Genomic DNA, 15,637 nt, shown 5'->3' on the forward strand with positions numbered 1-15,637 from the left:
TTGGAGAGAGCAATGAGGTCTCCCCTGAGCCTCCTCTTCTCCAGGCTAAGCAACCCCAGCTCCCTCAGCCTCTCCTCACAGGGCTGTGCTCCAGACCCCTCCCCAGCCTCCTTGCCCTTCTCTGGACACCTTCAAGAGTCTCAATGTCCTTCTTAAATTGAGGGGCCCAGAACTGGACACAGGACTCAAGGTGTGGCCTGAACCCCAGATGACTGTGGTGACCTCTGGTATCAGTACCCCCATTGCTTTGCACAGGGTGGAAGATGGCCCCACAGGAAAACATCAGAAATAAACAACCAAACCCCAACCCTTCTAGCTGTAGGGTGCAGAAGATGTGGAGGCCCTGAAGGCATCCAACAGCCTCCTCATCCCTCTTCTGAATCTAGTGTGGCAGCACAGCCTGGAGAGGGCTGGGAAGGAGCATGCAGCATGCAGGACCTGATGCCTGCAGTCCAGCCCTTGTCCTAGGAAAAGGTTAACTAAGTAATTTAGTGGAAATCTACAGCTCAGAAGTATTTAGTTTGTTTGCAAAGTCCTCCTGCTGCTGCTGGATGTGTGCCACCAGTTTGTGTGAGGGATGGGAGAGCACAATGAGAGATTTCCTTAAATTCCATCCTGGGGCTGCTGGGAAAAGCCAGGAAAATCCACTCTGTGTGATGAGATTTGGGCAAGTTTTCCTTACAGCACTCAGCAATGAGCCAGATAATGAAGTCAGGCAAAGGTGAAGCATTTCAGAGGGGAAAGGATAATAATGTTCAGAGAAGGGGAAAAGCATTAATGCAGGAAATCAACAGAGAAGGATTCTGCCCTGACTTGTCCTGGCCAGCCTAGCAGAGCAGCAATGGCCTTTCCAGAGTCCACTGTGCTCACTGCAAGAGAGCCAGTAACAAAACCTTGCTTCCCCCCAGACAAAAGCAATGGTGGTGGTGTTCTGGCTGAAAGAAAGCTGGGTGGGAGGAAAGGGCAATAGTTGTCATGGTGTGCTCTTCTCAATGTGCCTTTGCAAGGTTCTGCAGCACCTGGCTCAGGGCAACCCCCAGTGTGAACACAGGCTGGGGGATGCAAGGCTGGAGGGCAGCCCTCTGGAGGAGGTCTTAGGGGTGCTGGGGGTGCAGAGCTGGCCATGAGCTGGCACCAAGTGCTGCCAGCCCAGAGCCAGCCCTGTGCTGGGCTGATCCCCAGCAGTGTGGGCAGCAGGGGCAGGGAGGGGATTCTGCCCCTCTGCTGGGCTCTGCTCAGACCTCCCCTGCAGTGCTGGGGCAGCTCTGGAGTGCTCAGCACAGCACAGACAAGGACTTGAATGAGCAGGGCCAGAGGAGGCCACAGCAATGCTGGCAGGGCTGGAAGGGCTCTGCTGGGAGGCTGCAGCCTGAGAGAGTTGGGCTTGGGCAGCCTGGAGAAGAGAAGGCTCCAGGGAGACCTTCTGGTGGCCTTGCAGTGCTTCAAAGGAGCTGGAAGTAAGACAGGGGCAGACTTCTGAGCAGGCTTTGGGATAGGACAAGGGGTGATGGCTTGAAACTAAAAGAGGGAGATTGAGAGTGGAGAGAAGGAAGAAATGTTTGATGCTGAGGGTGGTGAGAGCCTGTGCCAGGCTGCCCAGAGAGGTGGGAGATGTCCCACCTCTGGCAGCATCCCAGCTGAGGTTGTCTGGGGCTGTGAGCAACCTGCTGTAGTTGGGGATGTCCCTGCTGACTGCAGGGAGTTGGACTGGATGAGCTTTGAAGGTCCCTTCCAACCTAAACCATTCTGTGATTATAGCCAATATGGGGAAGGGGCAGACAGAAAAATCTTCTACTGATACCCAGGCAGGGACTTCTATTTTTGTTTTGCAACAGCCACCCTGCAGTGGTCCCTTGGTCATTGCTGAAATGATGTCCTCACTGCTGGCAAAGCCAGAGGGAAGCCTGTACTGCTGTAGGCTGAGCACCTCAGGCACTACAGTGCAAGAGCAGATAGTGACTTGGCTCTGTTCCTGAAGGCACTTGTTGGGATGGGGGTGGAGGGAAGAAACCCAGCTTATCAACACAGCCTGGAGAGGACTTGGAAAGAACTTCTTTGAGGGTGGTGGGGCACTGGGCCTAATACAGAGAGGAGGTGCAGAGCTTCCAGCCCCCCATGGGCATTGTGCTGCTGGGCAAGCTGCTGCGGGTGCCCTGCTTGAACACAGTGGGGGTCAGACTGGGTGAGCTCCAGAGGTCCCTTCCAGCCCCCACTACTGTGTGGTTCTGTGAGGGTGCTGGATAGGGCATCTGCTTCCCAGCATCTACCTGTCTCCTGCTCTGCCTTCAGATCTTCTTTCTGCTGGTCTCAGTGACTTTCAGAAGAGGGACAAGAGAGCCATAGGCTGTTCTGGTCAACATACATCCAAGCTGGTGGTAGATCAAACCCTGTGAGGAGAGGCTGAGGGAGCTGGGGGTGTTTAGCCTGGAGGAGGTTCAGAGCAGACCTTATTGCTCTCTACCTGAAGGGAGGTTGTAGCCAGGTGGGGGTTGGTCTTTTCTCCCAGGCAACCAGCAACAGAACAAAAGGACACAGTCTCAAGCTGTGCCAGGGGAGGTTTAGGCTGGAGGTGAGGAAGAAGCTCTTCACTGAGAGAGTTGTTAGCCATTGGGATGTGCTGGCCAGGGAGGTGGTGGAGTCACCATCACTGGAGGTGTTTAGTGGACGGGGTGCTTGGTGCATGGTTTAGTTGATTAGATGGTGCTGGGTGATAGGTTGCACTCAGAGGTCCCTTCCAACCTGGTTAATTCTATTCTAATCATCCTCAAGCTGTGCATGGGGAGGTTGAGGCTTGATCTTAGAAAGAAGTTCTTCACACACAAAGAGCTTGGCCAGTGGGAATGGGCTGCCCAGGGAGGTGGTGGGGTCAGCATCCTTGGAGGTGTTCAGGAGAAGCCTGGATGAGGCACTTAGGCCATGGCCTGTTTGATTAGTTAGGGTTGGGTAATCAGTTGGACTTGGTGAGCTTGGAGGTCTCTTCCATCCTGGCTGATTCTGTGATCAATAACATGACTGCAATCATATTCATGAAGCCTTGGGTTTGTTTTTTGGTTTAAATTTTATTTTTCTTGTTGTAAGGCTTGTAAAAACTGTTACTCAAAACCACAATGTTTAAAACTTTACATATGTACAACAGGAGAAATAAATTATGTTTTAAGTCATACAAAAACCACAATATACAAACAGGGCTTTGAGGCTACTCTAAGCATGGCACGGTGACAAGTCACAGATACCAAAAGGCTTCAGCTCTTGAAAGCCTTTGCATAAAACCATGGAAGAAGAAGAAGTAAAAGAAATAACATTAAAAAGATCTCCAAATGTGCTTGCTTTGGTTGGACTGAAGCTCTACAAAACCTCAGAGAGTTGCAGGCCTCAGGAGGACTTGCTCAGCCTTCAGAGCTTGGTGCACCAATCCGGCAACAGCCACCATTTGAGACTGCCTTTCTGCATGCCAAAGAGCTCCAGAGCTGTCACACCAAAGTCTCCTTCCAGAAAGGAAAACAGACAAAAAAAAGTCATCTACAGTACACTTCTGACAAGGTCCACTCTGCTGTAGCCAAGGGGACAGCTGTGGGGTCTGCCAAACTCTGAGCAAAGCCAAGTTCACCTGGCACCAGGCAATCCAACCAGGATGAGGCCACGAGGGTAGGATGTTGTCTGTTTGGCTCAGTTAACTAAGGTAAGGTCTTAATTCTGCACTGGTACTACAACAGCATCTGAACAGAGGTGAAAGCATCCTTAGCAGTTAAAAGGAGTGGTGCAAAGCTCTTCTGAAGCAGTATGGTTCATTACCTTCCTCCTCCTCTATGGTCAGCAGAAGGGCAGATGTCATTTGCCTCCTAGGAGGAGATCAGCAAGTGGGATGGGGCTGCAGACACTGCCTGGGGAGCAAGGAGCAGCTGCCCACACCATCACCTGCCATCTCCACCATCCACCATCTGCACCTTCTCCTGCTCTAGGTAGAGGAAGGATGCAGAACTACCTTCCCATAAGAGGTTTTGGTATCAGCCAGACACAGAACAGATTATTTTTCTTTTAAGGCAAGCAAAGGGCAATTTGAAGTTAAGTGGCATTGTGCTTATCCCCATTCCTCCCCTGAACAACCCCCCACACTTGACCTGTGCTTCCCATAGTGCTATAGGACTCATGGTAACTCCCATGTTAGATGCTAGCTTGTTCTTGGCAGCTCCATCACCAGCAGGCTGATGGTTGGCTTCTCAACTCCACTGGCAGGCAGACCAGAAGATCATTGTTGAGGCTCAGATCTCTGAAGATCTCATCCATAGTCCTGGCTAATGGGAGCAGGGCAGGAAACACAGCGTGCAGGAGGGCAGGGTAAGGTTAAATGCACAAACCAGGCTCCTTAGGGGTGGGTGAACATAGTTATTAGTTACTCTAGGTCTAGGACCACAGTACATCAGTTGCTCCTCAGCTTCTTGCATCTGATCCAAGATGGTTTGTCCTGAAGAGTTAGTTGCTTTTAAGTGCTACCAAGATGGATTTTTCTTGCCACCTGTGTGGTCTTCATGCATCTAGGTTGCTCTGCTGTGAGTCTTTAGAGAAGTCTTCAGAGCATGTTTGAGACAGATCTGGGAAGAGGAAAAACAAACAAACTAAACAATCGAGTTAAACACAGCAGTTGTGAGGAGTAATGGAGACTCTCTGGGACACTGAGAATAGGCTTAGACAGCACAGGGTTGGTATCCTGTCCTGTCAAAGCAGCACTTTCCCCAGCAGCTACTCAATCAGAGTCTGAAAGGGACATCATGCACTCAAGTAGGGCTTGCAAACAGAAATGACAGGTCCTGATGCTGGAGTCTGCCTGTTCACCTCCAGTCAAGGTGGATAGATGTTTGCAGGCTCAGCCCTAAAGCAGGCAGCTATCTTCCTGCAGTGACTTGGAGGAGTGGAGAGCTGCAGAGCAAGCAATTGCTAGAAACCATGGAGCTGAGACCTGCTCCTTCACCTCAGGCAAGAGCAGGAGTAAGCAGGAAGGGCACATCTGCCATCAATTCTGTTTTATGGGGGTTGCTCAGTATCAACACAGCCTTTTATTGTACCTGCAGGAATATTTACTTAATCCTTTGAGACCTGGGGCAGAGCAAGAAGTTTTCACACAGGGGTTTCATTCACAGAAGTGTTTGCTACTGTGTGCAGCACAGCTTGCTGGTCTCTACCAAACCTGGAATAGGACCAGCTCATGCTTCTGAGCTGAGCTCTGCAGCCCAAGAAGGTTGTGCAAGGCATGACTTCCATGGGGCTCTGCTAGTCTTAACAAGCACTTTATCTCTGGATTAGAAGTGCAAAAGTTAAAAAAAGCTCTGAGTTTTCAAATTGAAATCTAAGAGAGGCCAGAAGGCTGGGCTTCACCTGAAGGAAGCCATCATTTAGTCAGATGTGAACAGAGATTCACTCAAAACATGACCAGAGGCGCTCTGAAGCAATCAGGATGTCACTGCTGGGAGCAGCCTTACTGGAAGTCATGCTCTGAGGACTGATCCTAGGTGTCTGGAAAGTCCCTCAGAGGTTAATCAGGGTTGGGATGCTCTGGCAGTGGCCCAGTCTGCACTCTCCTGAGCCAGAACAGATTAGCATAGCTGGAGATGAAGTGGTATAAGTCAGGACTGTAAAACCGAGGCAAGTCCTCAGCGGCATCTCCCTCATGCAGTTGGAGTCAGACTTTAACCAAGAGGTTTCTTGGCAGCTTAGGATCTTCCACCAACCAGTCTTTCTCCATCCAGCTTCCCCCTGTTGTTAACAGCTGCCTCTAAACCAGCTCTCCACTGGTTGCATGGGTGTTGGTAGCACCTCACTTTTGAGATCTACCATGACAGCAAGCAATCAGGTTCTTTAGGCCCAAAGACTGTGTTATACCAGCTTGGCAGTCCCCAGCACTGGGCAGTTTTAGGATTCAGCTGCATAGGATGCTGAGCCATCTTGTCTAGGTCATGCTTTGCCCATGAAAGCTTGGACCAGATGACCCTTGAGGTCCCTTCCCCCCTGATGTTCTCTGATTAGATGGAAAGGTACAAGATGACAAACCGAGACCAGAAGTGAGGATAACATCCTCTGGTTAGTGGCAGTTAAAGGCATTAAGTGAAAATTAAGTCTAAGAGGTGGGCTAGAAATTAACCATTTAAGCATTTTTCTGGAAGGAAAAAGAGGTTCCAGGCATCTAAACAACCAAAATGGCTCCATTCCTCCCAGCTCAGCCTCACACACCAGACACGACTGCTTTCAGCTGCTTTATCCCTACCTTTTTTGCCATTCCTCTGTGCACTTCACGAACCAGAGCTCTTTACCAGGTGATATGCTGGTTAGCTGGGAATCTTCCACACAGAAAGCAAACCTAGGAGGAGGAATTAAGAGGTCAAGAGAAGGTACCCTGACGACATAAATGTCATATGGATCATAGCTCATTCCAGGACAAGCTCTTTGATGTGGTGTGCTAACTGTGGAGCATCCTGACACCCCCTGACCCTGTTGAACGGCTGATTTCCTACTCTTAAAATTTCCTCCCCAAAAATATTTGCTTCTCCTAGCCCTATGGTTCATGGCTTCTTGTCCTGTCCCTTGTCTATGGGCCAGCCCAGCCCTAGCCCTTGACAACAGCAGCAACCAGCATGCAGAATACTCTGCAAATGATAGGTGATGCTTATTTAAAGCTCTGAGAAATGTGGGCAATTGTCAATATCAACACTTCTCCTTTGACAGCTTCTGGGGTAGCTTCAGAGCAACATTAACACAGCATTTGGGACTGCAGTGCTGGGTGCTGAGCTTCTTGTTGTTTGCTCAGGCAGCTTTCCAGTCACAGAGATCTCAGAAGCAGCAACACAGTGCTTAAAGAGCTGGTGTCACCGTGTCACTGGTGGCAGTTGTAGGTCTAGGTTGTGCCAAATCATCGAGTTATGACTGTAAATAACACCCATGGCCACCTATTTTTCACTATTTTTGGTGCTGTCACTGCTTTAACCCTTCAGGTACAATTTAAACCACCACAGAGAAAGCTATTTTAGTCCCCACAGGCAGGCCAGACACTGTCACAGTAGGTAAAGCAAAAGAACATCCCAGATCTGACCTGCAGCAACTAGTTCTGCTTGAAGCTTGCAAACTTATGTGCAGCCTGCACCATGAAGGAACATTGCTGCTGCTCACTGCAGGGTGGGCGGCTGGACTAGGTGACTTTTAAAGATCCCTTCTGTCCCAAAGCATTCTGTGATGTGCTGGTGATGCTGGGAAGGAAAGACAGCTCAGGATACCAAGTTCAAACCCCCACAGCTGTCATGGCTAGGCTGAGAAAACATTCCTCCTGGTGATGGCAGTCTGGTGTCAGCTCAGGTGCAGCCTAGCACAGTTCTCACCTCTGCTGGGTCTCCCCAGACTTCACACGTATGCGTCTGACGTGCAGCTCCTGCAGAGCCTTCACAGGTCGGTACCAGTAGCTCTTCAGCTCTTTCCACAGATCATACCACGACTGAGATGTTCCCTCCCAGGTGAGCTTTATCTTCAGCAGCTCACCCATGTCCTCTTCAGTATACACCAGGAAGGTGTTAGTAGCGTTGAGGCCAATTTGATCCAGCCTGAAAGACAAGCAGAGCCTGGAGGTTTCTTCCTCATGGAAGCAGGCCAGGTGCTCATTCATGCCTTGCAAGAGGGCAAACAGAGCTCTTTGCAGCTTATCAAGTGCCCCACGCTCAACTGTCACCACTTAATTACCGATTACTCTGAGGAAAGTGAGCTGAGATAGGTGGCTCAATACAATGCGCCACACATTTGGCTCAGCCATCCCTTCCAGTTGCTTAAAGGTGAATTTCCTGCCTGTGTTTCTTCTGGGAGAGACTAAAAGGTCAAACACCACCTCCAGAGATATGAGTGCTTTCAGACTATGTCCAAGGGGGAGTGAGGAAAAGTGAAACAAAGTAGAATAGAATAAACCAGGTTGGAAGAGACCTCCAAGTACTTCAACAACGAGCTGTGAAGGTTAACCTGTAGAGGACTGGGCACATCAAAGAGCTTTCTCAGCAAGAAATTGTTCCTTTTTGACTTTGAGTGGTGATACAGCAAGGCTGCAAGGCTAGTGTCACCAGAGGAGAAAAAGAATGATGCCACTTGGTCTAGTCCCAGTGAACACAGCAGAGACCCAACTTACTTACATTTCAAGAGGGAGAGGTTCAGAGTCTCCATTGGTGCCATGCAGGGTGACAGAGAACGTAGGGTCAACCTCTCCCAGGCTGTTGTAGCTGAAGACATGCATTTTCATCTGGTAATGGTAGACTGCAGAGAAACAAGGACAGCACAGATGGAACCAGCTCTGTTGAGAGGCAACACTGACCAGCATCACTCTTTGTGAAACACTAGGCCACTCTTCATTGATGCCTTCTTTGAGACACCGCTGACCACTTCTTTCCCACTGAAGATGGAAGTTGACATCTACACAACAGCAGCAGGTCCAGCTGTGGGGAAGGCTCCCCACACCTTACACTGTTCTTCTTGCCAGTATGGCAAGTGTGAACTGTGGTCTTGCTCCTGGTCCTTACAGCCAGAGTCCTCTTGGTTATTACACATGGAGCATGGAGCCCAGCAATGCCACAGGACAGCAGAGCAGACAGGCAACAGCGAAAGATTCATGCTTGGCATTGCACTGCTTTGAGCTGATGTTGCTGTTCCACTTCTACATCTTGCCCAACATTGAGTCTGCTCTTAGAGATGATGAGACTATGCTCTTGGACAAGTAAACCACGAGCCAGCAGTGTGCTCTTGTGGCCAAGAAGATTAATGATGTTCTGGGGTTGTGTTAAGTGTGGCCAGCAAGTCACAGAGGAAGGTTCTCCTTCCCCTCTCCTCTTCCATAAGGAGGCCACATTTGGAGTATTGTGTCCAGTTCTGGGGTGCCCAGCTCAAGAGGGACAGGGATACAGGTTGCCCAGGGAGGTGGTGGAAGCCTCATCCCTGGAGGTTTTGAAGGCCAGGCTGGAGGTGGCTGCGAGCAACCTGCTCTAATGTGAGGTGTCCCTGCCCATGGCAGGGGGGTTGGTGTGGCAATGCCAGCGACGAGCAGCATGAGCAATCTGGCAGTGCAGGCCTAGTGCCTGACATGGTGGTAGGCCATGCTCAGCATAAATGCAGAAGTGGCTAGCAGTGTAGCAAAACAGTGCTGTGCCTGCAGCATGTAACTAAAGCAAGACACTGGTAGCTATAAACACCAGTGAGTTATCTCCAGAGTTATCTCAAGTTAACTCCAGAGAGTTATCTTGGAACAACAGGACACACATCTGCATCAACAACCTCGTGTGTCATTGGTAGTTTGACCAATAATCTATAGCAGTACAATGTGTGGTCACTCGTGGGGAACCAATGAAGCCATAAACTCGGAGAGCATCGTTGGCATATAAGCTGGAAAGGTTCCCTTAATATGCTCTCTCTCTCTCTTATTAGCTCTCCATATTAGCTCTACATTAGCACCATACAATGCTATACTCACACTATACTCATGCAATACTGGAACAACAAAGGAACAATACTCAATCATATTGGTCAACTGTATTGACTTCAGTCTCTGTCGCCGACAGTTTGGGACTGGATGGTCCTTGAGGTCCCTTCCAACCCTAACAATTGTATGATACACTGGAGTGTCCAAGAAATGGCTACCAAGATGAGGAGAGAAATGGAACATCTCTTGCAAGTAGAGGCTGAGAGCCCTGGGGCTGTTGAGCCTGGAGAAGAGCAGCCCCAGAGGGGATGAATGGTGGGAGGCAAGAGGCTGGGGCCAGACTCTGCTCAGTAGTGCCCAATGACAGGACAAGGGGCAAGGGGCACAAACTGGAACCCAGGATGTTCCCCCTGAACAGGAGGAGAAACTTTTTTGCTGTGAGGGTACTGGAGGGCTGGAGCAGGCTGCCCAGAGAGGTTGTGGAGTCTCCTTCCCTGGAGAGATTCCAGTTCTCCCTGGTCACTGTGCTGCTGGGCAAGGAGCTGTGGGTGCCCTGCTTTGAGCCAGGAGGGCTGGCCTGGATGATCTGCAGAGGTCTACCTAGGAGGGTCAAGCATACCTTTGAAGGGCATGTCTGCCCTTGTCTTCAGGTACATCTTGCTGTTCCTCCTGTTGCGAGTCTTCCTGGCGTTGTAGCCGATGCCGTTGCAGCGGTTCTTGCGGCAGCTCAGGCAGATGCCCTTCTTGAAGCGGCTGGAGTCGGTGCACTGGAAGGCGAAGCTCTGCTTGTCTTGGTTGACCAGGGAGTCCACAAAGAGGTGCACAGAGCGCTCGTGTTCACATTTCACCACCTCACCGATGGCTAAGGGGAAGCAGAGTGGCACAGGGAAGGGCTTAGTTGAAGCATTCGGCACCCCAGCAGCTGGTTAAGACACAGGTGAGCGCTGCCTTTCGGGCAGCCCAACCTTGGGCTGGCCCTGGGCCAGAGCGAAACAGTTTTCAGACAGCAGCAATTCAGCCATGGCCAGAGTGAAAACATTTTTCCCACAGGTCCAGCTCAAGTGGAAGACACTTGAAGAGAGCCAGTCACTTAGTCTCTACTCTGAGGAGAGCCTTTAAGAGGAGATTCTAGACCCAGCCACAAGACCACAAGAGCTTATGGTCAGGTTCTCAAGTGAAGTGATTGTTCCCCTGCACTCAGCACTGGTGAGGCCAAATTTTAGAGTACCAGGTTGTGTTTTCGGGCCCTCACCCCATGAAGGACATTGGAGTGGGTCCAGACAAGGGCAACAAAGCTGGGAAGAGCCTGGAGCAGAAGTCTTATGAGGAGTGCCTGAGGGACCTGGGGTTGTTTAGCCTGGAGAAATGAAGGCTGAGGGCAGACCTTCTGGCTCTCTAGAACTCCCTGAAAGAAGGTTGCAGCCACATGGAGACTGGGCTCTTCTCCTAAGTAAGAAGTGACAGGAATGGAGGTAATGACCTCAAGTTGCACCAGGGGAGGTTTAGGTTAGACATAAGAATGTTCTTCACTGGAAGGGTTCTCAAACACTGGAACAGGCTCTCCAAGGAGGTGGTTAAATCCCCATCCCTGGAGGAACTTAAAAGCTGAGTAGATGTGAGGCCACACCACTTTAGTGGTGGGTTAACCATTGGACTCAATGGTTTTTTAAAGGTGTTTTCCCACCAGAAGGCTTCTAGGAATTAAAACCAGGTCCAGTTTCTAGCAGCTATCTCAGTCTAGAAGGAAAAAGTACTTTCCTCTGCTCTCCTAAAACAGATCATCCTGCAGCATCAACCCAAGCCCACGAACGAGGAGCTCAGGACTTGACCAGAGGCAAAAAAACCACACATGAGAAGAACTTACTCCCATAGGCAATGGCTCCCAAGACATCACTTAAACCACAGCCAGGCTGGAAGTCTCCCCCATTGGGGTAGATGTCCACGTGGCCCACAGGCATCTGGATCCCGATGCTCACACCCAGCGTCTCCCTCGTGTAGGTGTGAAGGACATCCACGAAGCTGGCATCATCGGGGGAGAGGCGCTTGCTAGGGTCCACCCCCTCAAACATGGGGCCAGCTGGATCCAAGCCTGGTGTTGGAGACAGGGCACAGGATGCCAGGTCAGAAACTGGGTTATCACACAAGATGTCACAGAATGTTAGAGGCTGGAAGGGACCTGGAAAGCTCATCCAGTCCAACCCCACTGGCCAGAGCAGGTCACACAGGAACACATCCAGGCAGGTCTTGAACATCTCCAGAGAGGGAGACTCCACAAGCCCCCTGGGCAGCCTGCTCCAATGCCTGACCACTCTTGCAGTAGACTTTTTCCTTATATCCCATCTTTCCCCACTTTTTGCAGTAGTAAACTGCACTCCTAGCATGTAACCTCAGGGTTCAGACTAGATGAGCCCCACCACATTGGAGAGGGACGTTTTAGAAGGGCATGGACTGATAGGAGAAGCAATCACAGAGTCACAGAATTTCAGGGGCTGGAAGGGACCTCCACAGCTCTTCCAGTCCAAGCCCTCTGCCAGAGCAGGGTCACCTAGAGCAGATCACACAGGAACCAATCCAGGTGGGTTTTGAATATCTCCAGAGAAGGAGACTCCACAACCCCCCTGGGCAGCCTGTTCCAGTATTCTGCCACCCTCACTGTTTCCATGGAACTTCCTATGCCTCAACTTCCACCCAGTGCCCCTTGTCCTGCCACTGGGTGGGCATCAATATAGCTCCTCCTGCCCAGGTGCTGCCCTGACAGTCTGTGCCTCACTGCTGACAGTGTCCCCAAGATCTCTCCACCTGTGGGCATGCTGAGGGGACACATGAAGATGTCTCATGTCACTTTTGGTGCAACACAACCCAGTGTGCCCTGCAGGAATGGCTTCAGATGGACCATTGGAAGCAATGCTAGGTCACAGCAAAGAGACACTTCAAGAGCTAGCAAATGAGCAAACACCAGAAGAGGTCTAGCACCCCACAAAGACCACTCATAGGCAAAGCTGCCTTGGCAGCATTTAATCCATTTGCAGACTGGACATATGGAGGGACTAAGACAAATTTAAGCAACAGCAGCCAGGTAATCCCCGTATCTGAGATCCTGTGATGGGTTTAGAACCTTCTGTTAACCTCTGAGCCTCCCCCACAACCTGCAGCTGTGCTCCTGAACCCTTCCCCAGCTCGACTGTCATGAGCTTTTCCTGCTTCAGTAAATACAGATAATTATTGATAGCCTCTGAGGAATTTTTACTCTGTGTAAAGGCTTCATGCAACCCCTTGTGCCATGCCCAGAGTTCTCACATGGGGAGATCAGCTTCTGGAGCCAGAAGCACTCAAGAGGTTTTCAGAATGAGGGTTGGGGTGTTTGACCAGACATCCCATGGGATGAAGAGCACCCAACAGCTCTCACTTCCATTTAGTTTATGAGCATAATGACAAAACTAGTGCCACTCAGAGGCTTAGAATGTGGATGGCAAGAGCTTGAGCTGGACTTGCTTTGAACCCACATTTAGCTTCAAATACACTCAAGATCAAGGCTGTCCTCTGAAAGGCTTGTTCACAGAACTCCTTTCACACCTAGAGTTCAAGCTTCTTCATGTGAAGAGACCTACTGCCACCTCAGGTAGGAAACTTGTCATTTCTGAGTGAGCAAGCCCCAAACCACATGGCAGTAAGACAGGAAGTGAGCCTTTTCAGGGAAACTGACTGACACCCAGGAAAGGGGCTTAACAAAACAGCCACTCACCTGTGATTCTGCCTATTGTCCCATGGACATGGTTACCAGCAAAGCCAGCAACGTGGGCACCCAGGCTGTACCCAATCAGGTGGACGTTCTCAAGCTTGAAGAGTGGGTTCTCCTGCAAGGAAAGATTTAAAGACATATGTGATAATTTGCCCCTCATAGCTTCCAGGACATCTGGCACTGCTCTCTGCAGGACTCTGAAGTCCAATTCTAAGGAGAGATGGGGGAGGAGGGGGTAGGGGTTGGACGGGTTGATGGGTTGGACGCGATGATCTTGAAGGTCTCTTCCAACCTGGTTTAATCTATGTATTATATGTAAAATGCTTTCTTATTTTATCAAGACAAGTGGAATGGTTTGGGTTGCTCTTGTGGCTTGGCCCCAGCCATGACACCCAGCTTCCAACCCCAGTTATGACCCTCTTTAAGCAGCACCTGCACCAGCCTTCCCCCAAGGAGTTGTCAGCACACCTCAGTACTGGCCGTGGGCTCAAGCTCCAAACGCAGCACCATGGAGCACCTTCTCCTTTGCCACCCTCTTGCCAAGCCAACACTGAATTTGAATGCCAAGTCTTGAGCTCATGTCGCTCAGACAGGGCTCCTAAAGTTTGAGGACTACTTCAACACCACTGATCTCAGCACGCCACAGAGTGGCATCTCCCAGCAACGCACGGTAGGGCTCGCACAAAAGGCTTGAGTGCACCACCTTAGCTCTGAGCCATCACCCCACCAAGCCTTGGGGGTTGGGATTACACCAGAGCGCTGCAGCTCCGGTCTCTTGTGCAACAGGTCCTTCACAGAGCATTACAACAGCAGCTTTAAGTGGTGTTACCTGCAACCAGTCGAGCAGCCTGGCGATGCTCTTCCCCACGATCTGTGTGTTGTTCACGGCGTCGGTGTAGAGCTGGTGGGCAAGGGGCAGCCAGTCCACCACCACCACATTGGCATCCTTCTCCCTCTCCTGAAGAGCAGACACCAAGCTGCCCAGCCAGGTTTCAAACATGCCACTCATCTAGGGAGAGACCCAGGCATTTAAGTTCCCAGATCACACATCACAGTGAAGCTATTTGTGTACCATTTACATGTGGTGCTCCACTCAAGCCCCACCACTTCCCCAGTGCTGTGCTAAAGGGGTAAGAAAAACAGGTTTTGGGGAGGCTCTGGCTGTAATTAGCCACTTTGCCTTTTAAGGCAGGAGGAGAGGCATTCGTCCCACACCACCATATCGCTCTGCTGCTCGAGAGTTTCAGAAATTGTGATGGATTGCAACATTATTTCCCAGCCCTGGCACCACCGTTTGCAGAAAGCCCTGGTGGAGTTGATAAGTCCCCCTTGGTGCTACATGCTGGGCCACATCAAACGCAGGAGAAGAAAGCCTGATAAAGCCCGTGTGCCCTCTGCTTCTTCATCACTGAGCAGAAATGAAGATCATGGACGTGCAGATGAAGTCCAGACGTGTGTCCAGCCCAGTGCCGCCTTCCAAGTGGTCAGTTTTGGGGAAGCACTCAAAGTCCCTTTACCACATCTATGTCATGCAGCTGGAGCACTTTCACGGAGTGGGAGCCACATCGCTTTACTCCAGCGACCTCAGGTGCAGCTGCCGAGAGGCCAGAGTGCTCGAATCACACAGCGTCACCCCAAATCCCACACACTCTGGAGGCACAAACGATTTACATTTGCACTCTCTTAAGCAGGCAGAAGGAACCTTGAGCATCGTCCGGAGCCGTGCAGGATCCTCCCTCCGTACTTACCGTCCAGCCGTGGATGATGAAGAAGGTTTTCGCCGTCACGTTGAATTTGCAGTCCTCCAAACAGTTGTGGTGGCCAAGGGTGAGCGCACAACCATCCTCTTCGGCGTCCGGCGAGGAGCGGAGGTTGAACTTGACCGGCGGCTTGGCTGCCGGCACACGCTCCGGCAGCTCGGCGGTGGGGCCATCTGCAAACCAGCGGAGGACTTCAATGCTCAGTCAGAAAACAGCTCTGAACCCACCGCCGGGGCTTCAGACGGAGAAACCAGTTGCATACCCACCACCCATCCCAACCCCATCCCGTGCGGGACCGCGCTCACCCACCTCCTCCTTCTGCTCCTGCCGGCGCCGCAGCCTCTGCCGGCGGCGCAGTCTGCGCCAGCCGCGCCGCGAGGCAGCCGGTCAGGGTGGCGCAGAGCAGGAGGACGAGGTGCCTCATGGCTCGGCGGGACGGAGGGGATGGAGGGACCGGCGGGACGGACGGACGGACGCGGCGCGGCGGGCGGCGGGGCCCTTTAAGGGGCCGCGCGGGGCGGCGCTCGTGGCCCGATGGGGCTGTCCCTGGCGGTGCCGGCACCGAGCGCGGCTCTGATTGGTCACACCCTTCCGTGACGTCACGGGGGCGCGTGAATGCAAAGAGCCGGGGGCGGAGCCTGGCTCGCAGTCAGGCTCGGGGGCGGGGCGGGGGCGGGGCGGGGGCGGGGCGGGGGCAGGGGCAGTTGC

The 15,637-nt window shown here is 51.6% G+C and overlaps 1 protein-coding gene across 1 annotated transcript; it reads right to left on the minus strand.

The window, feature by feature from the left end:
• Nucleotides 1–3,991: 3,991 nt before the first annotated feature.
• On the minus strand, nt 3,992–15,394 carry LIPG (lipase G, endothelial type). The gene is made up of 10 exons (XM_054178979.1): nt 15,239–15,394; nt 14,918–15,102; nt 13,999–14,178; nt 13,173–13,284; nt 11,295–11,519; nt 10,050–10,292; nt 8,154–8,274; nt 7,362–7,580; nt 6,257–6,349; nt 3,992–4,589 (listed from the first exon to the last, which is right to left on the minus strand). The coding sequence occupies exons 1-10, from the start codon at nt 15,351–15,353 to the stop codon at nt 4,568–4,570; spliced, it is 1,515 nt and encodes a 504-aa protein (XP_054034954.1). The 5' UTR covers nt 15,354–15,394; the 3' UTR covers nt 3,992–4,567.
• Nucleotides 15,395–15,637: the final 243 nt, after the last annotated feature.

Source organism: Dryobates pubescens, chromosome Z (genome assembly GCF_014839835.1).
Source record: "Dryobates pubescens isolate bDryPub1 chromosome Z, bDryPub1.pri, whole genome shotgun sequence".
Taxonomy (NCBI): domain Eukaryota; kingdom Metazoa; phylum Chordata; class Aves; order Piciformes; family Picidae; genus Dryobates; species Dryobates pubescens.